Consider the following 13111-nt stretch of genomic DNA (forward strand, 5'->3'; position numbering starts at 1 on the left):
CAGAAGAACTGGGCTGTCTGCTTCCAGCCCTATTATGAGTGCCACTGATGCAGTTGGATTGAATAACTTATCCAAGCTAGTTTGGCTGTATAAATAAATGTTCTAAAAAGTTAACAGAAATAAGTTTAAAAAAAAAAAGTAGCTTAATCCAGTAATCTTAGGCGAGTTACTTTCTTGTGTGACTAACATATCTGTCATCAATCCATATTATTTTAAGATGCTAGCAATACGAGTATTGTTTTGAGATTTTAAGTCTATTGATTCTATTTATGCTCGTCCACTGATGACATCATAATTTGCCTGTGAATGAGATTTTGTTGCTTCCACTTCCAAAAGGAATCCAGATTATCGAAGATGATTAACATTTTAGTTACATATCAGTGCTGCTTGTGACAGAGCAACAGGGAGCCATGCGGGAAGGTCTAGGCTGAGGTTCCAACTTGCAATCTCTATACCATCCCTCTGAAATTACCAGTCAGTCTTGTCTAATTTGTGCTTCGCAACCAGACTTAAAGTGGATTCTTGTTTGTCATTGTATTTTGTGCATGTGGCTTTCTTGAGTTTTTTTTTTAAACACAGATTTATTTAAATTTTTTGCTTTGCAAGTAGTACGGTGAAATACTTTGTGAGAATGCAGTATTGTATTTCATCGCCACGCATGGTGGCTGAACCCTTTGCCTGGGTCATGATTTCACAAACTGCTGCAATATTCTTCACACTGCATTAATTATCTTCTGGGACGTGTGCAACATAAAGAACCAGCCCCTCATCACTGACCCAGCAGCAGAGGTCCCCGGCTCCGACCTCCCTCGGAGACAGTGAACGGCGCTCAACCCGATCCGCACGGGGCACGGACGGTGCGGCCACCCGCTCCACCAGTGGAAGATGACGGGACGGCCCGAAGTGCGACTGTGGCCCTGAGTCCCAGACCATGGAACACATCACATCAACCTGCCCACTGAGATCTGTTGCGGGAGGGACCTCGTTTCCCCACTCGGCATCTCAGGAGGCCATCGAATGGAGAGCCAAACTAGACATCCCATTATAAGCTTTTCCGGTCATACGGAACAACAATTATCTTCTGTACTCTTCTCTTTCAGATCTTCTTTTTCTGGTGGGTCTTACTTCCTCAGTTTGCATCATCTCCGAGATCATCAAGCGGTTGGAGAGACGGAAAGAGAGAAGCTCTAAACAGAATAAATCCTTTCTCGACGTATGATGCATATTGCATCTTGGAATTTAACAGACAAGATACGAGGTACCCAATGACCTGGTAATGTGTGAAGGCTGAACTTTGAATTGACATATAATGGCACTCGTAATTTAAAAGGACTGAAAAGATGTGTTGAAAACGAGAACTATGAAGTATCTCTCAATTGACATCTGTTGGAATAGCACAATGCAAACTAGACGCAGAATTTTTCCCTGCAGACGGTGTGATTTGCTGCTTAAAATGTACATAACATTTTGCTTTCTGTACAGGAAAGACCCTCTGCGAATGGATGTGGTGTAGAGTCTGCATTACACTGGATAGAATGAAAGCCTTTTCTTTTTCCTAATTTTAATCCTATTATTTATCGTTAAATAAGTATGTTATTTTATATATGGTGGTGTGGATTTCGGTAGCATTAATTAGGTGTTCATATGCATTCGGCATTCCATGTATTCCAAGATTTAAGCCACAAAAGTAAGATGCCTGCAGCTCGTTTATTTTCTTAATGTAAAAATAATGTTAAAAAATAAATTGCTGAAGTGCTTTTGTGTCCTTGTTTTATAAACTTTGGAGGTCTTGACCACTATAGAAACCATGGTTTGCAATCTAGAGGCTGTATCACAAGCGTATGTGTGCATTTTAACAGAAAAAGTGCAAATGTGTACAGTTCCGTGTCGAATGAAGTCTGTGTATTCTGGAGCATCTGTCTGATCAGATACGACAACCTGTAATACTGGCCTAAGTACAGAGCCTGCATTTTTGATTTTTTTTTTAAAAATACATGTTTCCTGACATTAGTAATTGAATGCATTGATTGTGTAAACTGTGATAACATAAACGTCATTGCTATTTCTAAGACTTGACAAATGTAATGAAGACCAGAAATGTAGGCAGTGAATTTTTTTAAAATTGCATTTGGGCGATGGATACCATTTTTCAGGCTACATCTGTGATGGAAATGTACAGTGCATTTGAAAAATACAGTTTGTAATTAAATGATCTTTGTAAGACTGGTCTCTTTTATTGGGGATGGTACGTTTGTCCCACTTTGCAATCTTTCAGCACTGGAAACCTGATTTCATAGGAACAGGAGGAGGCCATTCAGCCCCTCGAGCCTGTTCCGCCATTCAATGAGATCATGGCTGATCTGTGACCTAACTCCATATACCCGCCTTTGCCCCGTATCCCTTAATACCTTTGGTTAACAAAAATCTACCAATCGCAGATTTAAAATTAACAATTGACCGAGCATCAATTGCCGTTTGCGGAAGAGAGTTCCAAACTTCTACCACCCTTTGTGTGTAGAAGTGTTTCCTAATTACACTCCTGAAAGGTCTGGCTCTAATTTTTAGACTATGCCCCCTAGTCCTAGACTCCCCAACCAGCGGAAATAGTTTCTCTCTATCAACCCTATCAGTTCCCCTTAATATCTTGAAAACTTCAATCAGGTTACACCATAACCGTCTAAATTCTCAGGACTATAACCCTAATTTGTGTAAAATCTCCTCGTAATTTAACCCTTGAAGTCCGGGTATCATTCTGGTAAACCTACGCTGCACTCCCTCCAAGGTCAATATACCCTTCCTAAGGTGTGGTGCCCAGAACTGCTCACAGTGCTCCAGGTGTGGTCTAACCAGGGTTTTGTACAGCTGCAGCATAACTTCTACCCCCTTGTATTCTGGTCCTCGAGATATAAAGGCCAGCATCCCATTAGCCTTTTTGATTATTGTCTGTACCTGTTCATGACATTTTAATGACCTATGTACTTGGACCTCCAGTTTCTAGTTTTTCACCATTTAGAAAGTACCCTGCTCGATCCTTTTTAGGTCCAAAGTGGATGACCTCACATTTGCCTACATTGAAATCCATTTGCCACAGTTTTCAACACACAGATACTAAAACACAGCTAACATTAAATCACACTCGTTTCTCATTCTGAGTGCTGTTAATTAAATTGGCTGTTAAATAGTACTGCAATAGACAGCACGATATTGTGATTATTGTACTAGATTTACTTTCTAGAATGCCGTCAACTGCAGCCACAACTTTGGCAGCACAGTGAAATAACAGGTGGCACTGTGCCTCCTAGCGGCACCACAAGCCAGCTTTCTTCTGCTAGCTCCTGAGGTCGTAACGCTCCTTGGGGCCCACTGTCTTTTCTAGCTGTGAGTGGGCTGAGTAGCTTCGCCACGCGTACAGCTGGGGGCGATTCTTTTCTCACCGAGCAGAACCGGTTTGGAGAAGGAGGGAGGAGGAGCAAATAACATACCAAGGAAGACGCAGCGGGGTGACTGACTGCAGATTAGAGAAACGGGTTGTTCTCCTTAGAGCAGAGAAGGTTAAGGGGAGATTTGATAGAGGCGTTCAAAATCATGGACGGTTTCGATAAATAGGGAGAAACTGTTTCCAGTGGCAGGAGGGTCAGTAACCAGAGGAAAGAGATTTAAGATAATTGTCAAAAGAAGCAGTGGGAAAATGAGAAGAAATTATTTACGCAGTGAGCTGCGATCAGGAACGCGCTGCCTGAAAGGGCGGTGGAAGCAGATTCAATAGTAATTTTCAAAAGGGAAATTGGATAAATACTCGAAGGGGAAAAATACGTCGGGCTATGGGGGAAAAGAGCAGGGGAGTGGGACTAATTGGATAGCTCTTTCAAAGAGCCGGCACAGGCATGATGGGCCGAATGGCCTGCTTCTGTGCTGTATCATTCTATGATTCTAAGTCTGTTGACCAGCCATTGGGGAAGATATGGCAGCCAAGAAAACAACATTTAACAGGTCACCCGTGCAATATTGCAAAGCGGTTTTTTGACTCCTGGAATAACATTTTGGATGCACAACATGCACTTGCACCATATCCAGAATTTAATGATGCCTCTGGAGGTGGGTGGTGCTGGGGAGAATATCATGACTTTTAGCAGGTTTACTAATGAACATTAAGACGCACGCAATATTCATTAATGTACACAACTGGTGCTTAAGCTACTTTTACTATAACTTTAACTTTGCACTACTATTGTGGGGACACACCCAATTCTATAGCTTTACAACAACAACTTGCATTTATAGAGCTCCTTTAACGTAAAACGTCCACAGGAACGAGAGCCACATCAGATACTGGGACAGATGACTTGGTCATGGAGGTAGATTTTAAGGAGCATCTTAAAGGAGGAGAGAGAGGTGGAGGAGTTTAGGGAGGGAATTCCAGAGTTAGGGCCTTGGCAGCTGAAGGCACGGCCACCAATGGTGGAGCGATCAAAATCGGGGTTGCGCAATAGGTCAGAGTTGGAGGAGCGCAGAGATCTTGGGAGTGTTGTGGGGCTGGAGGCGGTTACAGAGATGGGGAGAGGCCAGGCCACGGAGAGATTTGAAAACTGGGATGCAGAGTTTTGGATGAGCTCAAGTTTATATAGGGTGGAAGATGGAAGGCCGGCCAGGAAAGCGTTGGAATAGTCAAGTCTAGAGCTAACATAGGCATGGATGAGGGTTTCAGCAGCAGATTATCTGAGGCGGGAGATGTTAGAGGTGGAAGTAGGCGGTCTTGGTGATGGAGCGGATGTGTGATCGGAAGCTCATCTCTGGGTCAAATACAATGCCAAGATTGCCAACGGTTTGGTTCGCTTTAATGTCATCCGGGATTAGGAATTACTATAGGGAAAAAATGGTGACAACTTGAGTAATAGTTCAACATAATGAATACTTTGTCATGAATACTGCAAGTAAATGTTCAAGAAATCTCCAGATGTTACTGCACACGGCCAGAGGAAATAGTTTCTCTCTACCCTATCAAATCCTTTAATCATCTTAAACACCTCAATTAGATCACCCATTCATCTTCGACATTCAAGGGAATACAAGTCTAGTCTGTGCAACCTGTCCTCATAATTGAACCCTTTTAGCCCTGGTATCATTCTGGTGAATCTGCACTGCACTTCCTCCAACACCGTTATATCCTTCCTGAGGTGTTGTGCCCAGAACTAAACCGAGTGCTCTAAATGGGGTCTAACCAGAGCTTTATATAACAAAACTTCCATCCCTTTGTATTCCAGCCCCCTTGAAATGAAGATATTTTTCTGACCATTTAATTGCAGTTTGAGGTTTTTAAAAAAATGTATTCTCAGAGACCTGCTCCATATTTTGTTTCTTTGAATGGCTTTTTATAGCATAAATATCAGTCACATTTGTGTAATTAGTTGGCCATAACTACACAGACGATTACTACTCAGCTCTCCATTGGCTCACAGAGCATTTTTGATCACTTGGCCCTGATGCATCAGGCGAATAGTCAGCTTAACCAGCAGGTTCGGCTGTCATTCGTTTGACACCCGTAGAACCCCCCTTGCCTGCTCCCAGTGCAGACACCGTGCAGGCCCACAAGCCAACAGCTGCGTTGATTATGTATGATGATAACGGTGTCAGCCGTGGCTCAGTGGGCGGCACTCTTACCTCTTGAGTCAGAAGGTTGTGGGTTCATAGACCCACCCCAGAGACTTGAGCACAAAATCTAGGCTGACACTCCAGTGCTGTACTGAGGGAGTGCTGCACTGTTGGAGGTGCTGTCTTTCGGATGAGACGTTAAACCGAGGCCCCATCTGCTCTCTCAGATGGACGTAAAAGATCCCATGGCACTATTTCGAAGAAGAGCAGGGGAGTTATGCCCGGTGTCCTGGCCAATATTTATCCCTCAATCAACGAGGTCTGGTCATTATCACATTGCTGTTTGTGGGAGCTTGCTGTGTGCAATTGGCTGCCGTGTTTCCTACACTTCAAAAGTACTTCATTGGCTGTAAAGCGCTTTGGGACGTCCTGAGGTTGTGAAAGGCGCTATATAAATGCAAGTCTTTCATATTAAAAATTGCGAAGCTTCCTCAATTGCTGGCTCATAAACTAAATGATGGTTGAATGAGTTGAAACTTAAATTTTACGACTCGGAGATATATGGGGTTAACGGTTCAGGTTGATGACTTTTCATCCGTTCTGATGAAAGGTCATTGACCTGAAACATTAACTCTGTTTTTCTCTCCACAGATGCTGCCTGACCTGAGTGTTTCCAGCATTTTTGTGTTTTTATTTCAGATTTCCTGCACCTACAGTGTTTTGCTGTTGTAAGGGATATACAGGCGTGGGTTTGGCGTTTCCTTGGGCCACGATTGTTTACGCTGGTTTATGCCCATTTACGTCCATTTTATGTTCCCTGCGTATTCTAATGAGATTGGGAGGAGGCTTGGCTGTAACTTGACGGGTGCAAAATGAGGGCAACATTGGGAGTGTTTTTGGGTCGAACTGCCGGGTTACTCCCAAGGAGGAAACTCCAGCCCAGTTTGCTGATGCATCCTGTAGGTGTGGCGGCCGTGTGGGACGGCCCATTGGTGGGAACGTTTACATTTTAATAAAACAATTTTTAGACAGGAGTTGAGGGAAACAATGTGGTCCAAAGGTTACTAGAAATTATTTGGTACTTAAAAGCTATATTCTGGATATCCAGAGTGAGAAAGAAAAGTGGGTTGGTGAAAAAATCAAGACTTTCACGACCACCAGACATCCCAAAACGCTTTACAGTCATTGAACTACCTTTTGATGTGTAGTCACGGTTGTAATGTAGGAAATGCGGCAGCCAATTTGCGCACAGCATGCTCCCACAAACAATAATGTGGTAATGACTAGACAATCTGTTTTTAGTGATGTTGATTGAGAGATAAATATTGGCCAGGACACCAGGGATAACTCCAATGCTCTTCGAAATAGTATCGTGGGATGTTTTACGTCCACCTGCGGGAGTTTAACGCCTCCTCTTAAAGACAGCACCTCCGAAAGTGCAACACTCTCTCAGCAACTGCACTGGAGTGTCAGCCTAGATTTTTGTGCTCTAGTCTCTGGAGTGGGACTTGAACCCACAACCTGCTGACTCAGAGGCGAGGGTGCTGCCCACAGCCATGGCTGACAAAGGGAAGCAGGGAGTGGGAAGATATTAAAAAATGACTGTTCAAATCATGTAAAAGCAGTTTCTAAGAGTTGATTTTTACCATATACTCTTGCTGCTACTTAGCAGCTACTGTGTGGGCCACCAAGGCTGGGTGTGTCTGTGATAGCCTAGGTGTGACACCTATAAATTTGAAAACTATCACAGTAACACCTACAGCTGTAATCAATTACAGGCACTGTAGGGGCCAATGTTCCGACGAGTGTTTGATGCAAACAAGAGCCCCGTTGCCAAAATTTAGACACATCTATTCGGTACATGGGCAACGTCTTTCATTGAGTATTCCTGTACACGGTGCAGTGACTGGCCCTTTCAGAGTTAGTGTGCTACATGTGAGTTTATTATTGTGATTGCACAATTTCTCCGCCATTCCCCCAAATCGCTCTTGGTGCTTTCTGAAATCTTTTTTCGTTGCTGTTTTTTTTCTCAGGAAGGGAAGCTTCTAATGTAAAAATAAAGGTTTAAACAAAGTTTAAAAAAAAATTCACAATAGCGTGAATCAAGTTATCCATTGAATTGTATTTTTGTGTCTTTCATGTTTTCATTAAAGCTTTTACTTGAAGATCTCTCCTGAAAGCCTGCTTGGTTTTGACTTTTTTTGTCCAGACCTCTGACTTGAGCTAAGTACGTAAGAATTAAGAGCAGGAGTCGGCCATATGGCCCCTCGAGCCTGCTCCGCCATTCAATAAGATCCTGACTGATCTTCGACCTCAACTCCTTTCCTGCCTGATCTCCCTATCCCTCAATTCCCCTAGAGTCCAAAAATCTATCTCGGCCTTGAATATTTTCAACGATTCAGCATCCACAGCCCTTTGAGGTAGAGAATTCCAAAGATTCACAACCCTCAGAAATGCCTCATCTCAAGATTGTGCCCCCTAGTTCTAGACTCTCCAGCCAGGGTAAACGGTCTCTCAGCATCTACCCTGTCAATCCCCCTGCGAATTTGGATTGTGCCAGCTGAGCATATGCAGTGTGCCTAATTTCCCAGGATGCGTCAGTACTGTTCAGTCACTTGTAGCGATGGAATGTTTTTCTTTAGTTTCTAGCACTTTTACTCCACTTTTGAAAAACACGAAGGCAAATTTCAAGTTTTATTGAGGTAAAATGTATATTTTCTTATATGAAATAGTCTGCGGTGTGTGGAAAATTGTCTGCTTATACACCTGTTACTTTTGTTTTGTGTTCTATAAACTTTAGAAAGTATTAAGCTGAGAGGGAGAGATGGGTTATAAAGAGGGGGTGAGAAAGAAAGGTGGAAGTAGCGAGAGAGACTTTGATTGTTTAATTTTCAAAATTGGTTGAATTTTGAAATAGAAACAGAAAATGCGAGAAACACTTAGGTCAGGCAACATCTGTGGAGAAACCGAGTCAACATTTCAGGTCGTTGACCTTACATCGCTAACTTTTTCCAGTTCTGATGAAACAGGTTTTAACAAGTACAGAGGCAGGGAAAGGACAAAGTTTTTTACCATCTAACACCACTTTGATCATTCCAGCCCCTGGATCAAGTCATTCATTGCACGAACTACACTACAAGAAGCAATTCCTGCACAGGTTGGTTGCTGTTTTAGGTTCCACTGAGGAAACTTGTTTCTCAAGTTTTGGAGAACTATATAGCATGTTGGACACTTACTCACTCATACAATAGAGCTTGGAATGCAGTGACTCGAGCTGCATCAGTAACTGCTTTAGAAACGGGTTCGCTTTCATGCAAGGAAAACAATCGCCCCGGCAAGGTTGATGAAGGGATTCCTGGAGGTTTGAGCTCGACAGAATTCTATCTTTCTGTTTGATGAATGATGACGGATAGAGAAATTGTTTCTTCTCTGAAACTTGGAAATAGAGGACGTGTCAAGAACTGGAAATTCCCAATTTTAGAAAGCTAGTTTCTGCACTCTGCATCTTTCAATGCTACTTGCGTTTTAAGTATTATCTTTACTGTTAAGTTAGCCTCTTTGTTTTACTTGCCTGCCAACATACAACCTCCGGATTAACCAAAGTTTCCTGTATGTCCGGAAACCTCGATCTACCGGCAGAAATCAGGAGCCGTTTTGTTAGGCTTTTTTTCTTCTCGTGGCTTTGTTTTCAACAGTCGGGCTCTGGAAAGTCTCTCTGAAGCTGTTGCTAAGCTACAGAGACGCTTCCAAGGTACGGGCCGACTGTTTACAAGCTGTTGCTAAGCAACAGTGTTTGTTGTCAGATACGGAGATGAAAACCTCTGTATGCTTCAACATTAACTTTGTATGTCTGGCAGTTTTGATAGCTCGGCAACAGCTCGGTCCCGTCGGTGCTGGATATAACAAAGTTTCCTGTAGTATGAAATTAGTAAAAAAAAATAATTGCCATATTGAGTTGTGATAATGCATTAATAAAATATTGATAGTCTCTCAAAAAACACAAATCTTGCATCAAGATTTTATTTTATTCCATTTCCACACAATCAGACACACTTACAAAAATGCTTTGTTAATTCAGAATGCTGAATTGTCAGATTTTACTGGCCATACAGGCAGCTGAGTCTTGACTGGTATGAAAGAATCCAGTACTCATAAAATGAAAGCACCTTGCATAAAAATATACTTCTTTGGGATAGATATGAGCCCTGAAATTGGCAAACAAATAAATCACTGACCTCTACAAAAAGAGTTTGATGCATATAAAAGCCAATGACAAACCTTCCATTTACTTGTACTGTCTACTATGGTCTGTATCTTGCAAATGGAAGGCAACATCATAAACCATTCTTAAAATTTTTATCTTCTGTTGGTGGATGGAACACACTGCATTGTTTAAGAAACTCATTGATACACCAAATTAGCATTAACGTGTACTGGTGGTGATGTTCTGATAAACTCGCATGTCCTTTCAGCCCCAGCTGGCCCTTTGGTTAAGTTTAACTGTAACCACCCCCCCACCCCCTCCCCCCCCCCCCCCCCCCATTGGGCTAGAGTTGGGATCATCTTCACTTGCAAACTGCTTAATGAACTTCCAGCCAAGATTCAACTCCTGGTTGTCCTGCATTAGATGATATCAGAAATTCAATAAGGGTACTAACATTTGGACTCTGCATCCCCAGATGATGGAGCAAGAAAGAAAATCCAACAGGGTTCCCATTTTCAATCACAAGTGACAACAGGACTGGGCTCAGCTGTGATGGAGCTGAGAAATAGCCTGACTTATTCTGATGGTTCACAAATACAGGAAACTCTTTGGTATACGGGACCGGGATGGTGCCGGTTGATTAAAAATTCCGGATGATGGAGCGGGTTATCTACCGAGGCTATTTTTAACAAACGTGCAGCATACAGTAATTGGGTACTCACCTACAGAATGTTGTGTTAAATGGATGGTGGAAGATGCTCGATTAAGTACAGTACTGCCAGTTGAGGGTAATCCATAACTCTTTAATTACTTTACTGTATAAGTTTTGTTTTACTGTTAACGACTGTACAGAGCGTGGGAGAGTCAGACTCCTGTTGTTGAGGTGTTCGGACTTCCGACAGCACCAAGAAGCCGAGTAGTGGCAGTTTGGAGAACTACCCCCACTGACTGACTCGGACTCGGCAACATTGCCAGTTATTGAGGTGTTGTTTTCGGAGTGAGAATTTTGCCGGTTAATAGAGAATTCCGGATATTTAGGTGCCGTTTAAACAAGAGTTTCCTGTACTGTAATGGCCAATGGAGTATATTGTGTAAAAGGGAAACCATGAACTTTGCCCAGTGAGCAGTTATCGCCTTCAGGGAAGGGGTAGTGAACAGGGAGGAGGAAGCGTACAAAATCACTAATATAAAAGACATCTTACTCAGTGGATTTTAAAAATACGATGTTATGGTGCACCAGCCAAACACACGCTACAGTTGATAGCAATGAAAGAGCGTGACATTTTACAGTAAATTTGGTGGACTAGAAAAGGTAATTGGAGTTTAATTTACCCTGTATTTACTTCCCAAACTGACGGTCCTAGAACTAAACACTATAGTGAAACAGATTTATTTTTAGTCATCGATTAGAAGCCTGCAGTGTCCGCCTGTGGACTTTGATTGTGGTTAGTGAACTTGGGTATGGACTCCTTACATAAACAGAACAGATTTTGGAGCAACCAAACCGTGTAAACTTATGTAATTGCTAGAAATTCACCATAAAATTAACTTTTCTCTTTAAAGGACAATTTAAATACAAAATTAGTTGTGGCAACCCATCCTCTACAAAACCTCGAGATGCGTTGAAAACAGTGAGTTGTTGTCATGTCCCACGTGCAGTTTGTATTCAGGATTCCAACAGTTTTTGGTGCTATAACTGGTGATCAGCAAACAGGTTTTATTCTAAATCCTCAGACGACAAGGCTGCAAATTGGTTATTTACATCGTGCCACGTAGGGACCCCTCGATTATCCTTGCTCGTTGATGACACAGTTGAACTAGCATTTTGTTTTTCCTTCAGTTTGTCGCGAGACTTGGACTTTCTTCTCTTCTGGAAGTAGTCTGTTGGTACAGTGGCGGCCACTGTGTGCAGGAGCTCGTAGTAAATCTCAGCTGCAACCAGAGATCCTTTCAATAGATCCTCGACAGCAATCACTGATTTCAGCTCCTGGCACAAGCGATGAACAAGAGTCCCGCTATAGAGTCTTTCCAGGATAGAGAGACAATGGATGTTAGAGGACTTAAAGTATATACAGGTAATCAACCAAGTTGTTAGAAAACTGGTATCATTGCTCAAAATGTAAAACATCTGATCATAAGCAGGTTAGAAACAAGTTAGAAAAGTGAAATTCTGAACACTGCAGCGGTCTTCACCTGGTCACACCGACAAATCTCCCCCAGTGAAGAAAAATTCCTATTGAGATGGACATTAGGGACGGGGGTGGGGAGGGGCATTTCTTCAACCGGATAGAAAATTAATTTCCTGGGCTCTGCGAAGTGCAGAAACTGAAGAGAACTTTTACAAACAACAGGAAAGAGGGTTAAGTATCTGTTACCGGCCAATGGTTAGTGTATACCCTGGGATTTTCTTTGAGTGGGTGGGGTGCTACTTCTGAGCTATTGACTTGTGCTCAGACGAAATCTGGGAATGTCTGTACTGCAGAAAAGCTGCATTCCTGTTGTGCTAATATTAATTCACTCATAATTTGAGCAATGAAGTTATAAATCAGAAGGACATTAACCATATCCCACAGGCTACAGGACAGGAGGCGACTATTTGCTCCACTGAATCTATGCCGACTCTCAGAGCTATCTACTCAAGTTCCATTCACGTACATAGGAACAAGAGCAAGCCATTCAGCCCCTCAATCCTTTTCCACCATTCAGTTAGTTTACGGCTGGTATATGCCGCAACTCCATTTACCCATTGTTGATACGCTTACCTAATAAAAATATCTATCGATCTCATAAATAGGAGCAGGAGTAGGCCAATCGGCCCCTCGAGCCTGCTCCGCCATTCAATAAGATCATGGCTGATCTGATCCTAACCGCCAATCTACTATCACAGAACCATCTCCTGAATCTAACAGAATTAGACACACGAAATAGGAGCAGGATCAGGCTACACGGCCCCTGGGCCCGCTCCGCTACCCACAGGGCCATGTCCGATCCGAACCTAGACTCATGTCCAAATTCCTGCCCGCTCCCTGTAACCCTTAATTCCCTTTACTTCTAGGAAACTGTCTATTTCTGTTTTAAATTTATGTAATGATGTAGCTTCTACAGCTTTTTGGGGAAGCATATTCCATGGACCTACCACCCTCTGAGTGAAGTAGTTCCTCCTCATCTCAGTTTTGAAAGAGCAGCCCCTTATTCTAAGACTATGCCCCCTAGTTCTACTTTCACCCATCATCGGGAACATCCTCCCCCTTCACAATCTTATGTTTCAATAAGATCGCCTCTCATTCTTCTGAACTCCAATGAGTAGAGTCCCAATCT

The 13111-nt window shown here is 42.6% G+C and overlaps 2 protein-coding genes across 5 annotated transcripts in view; one reads left to right on the forward strand and one right to left on the reverse strand.

The window, feature by feature from the left end:
- atp2c1 (ATPase secretory pathway Ca2+ transporting 1) overlaps positions 1-2223 on the forward strand; it is a 112168-nt gene extending 109945 nt beyond the window's left edge. For all 3 annotated transcript variants that reach the window (XM_085989278.1, XM_085989280.1, XM_085989281.1), the window contains exon 27: positions 1101-2223. In XM_085989278.1, the coding sequence (XP_085845404.1) occupies positions 1101-1219 (119 nt within the window). In that variant the 3' untranslated portion in view covers positions 1220-2223. The remainder of the gene's footprint in view (positions 1-1100) is intronic.
- A 7370-nt stretch (positions 2224-9593) lies between these two features.
- aste1b (asteroid structure-specific endonuclease 1b) overlaps positions 9594-13111 on the reverse strand; it is a 44301-nt gene continuing 40783 nt past the window's right edge. For both annotated transcript variants that reach the window (XM_085989282.1, XM_085989283.1), the window contains exon 5: positions 9594-11817. In XM_085989282.1, the coding sequence (XP_085845408.1) occupies positions 11511-11817 (307 nt within the window). In that variant the 3' untranslated portion in view covers positions 9594-11510. The remainder of the gene's footprint in view (positions 11818-13111) is intronic.

This window comes from Somniosus microcephalus, chromosome 5 (genome assembly GCF_052327205.1).
Source record: "Somniosus microcephalus isolate GS21.2 chromosome 5, FLI_Smic_1.0, whole genome shotgun sequence".
In the NCBI taxonomy this organism is placed as follows: domain Eukaryota; kingdom Metazoa; phylum Chordata; class Chondrichthyes; order Squaliformes; family Somniosidae; genus Somniosus; species Somniosus microcephalus.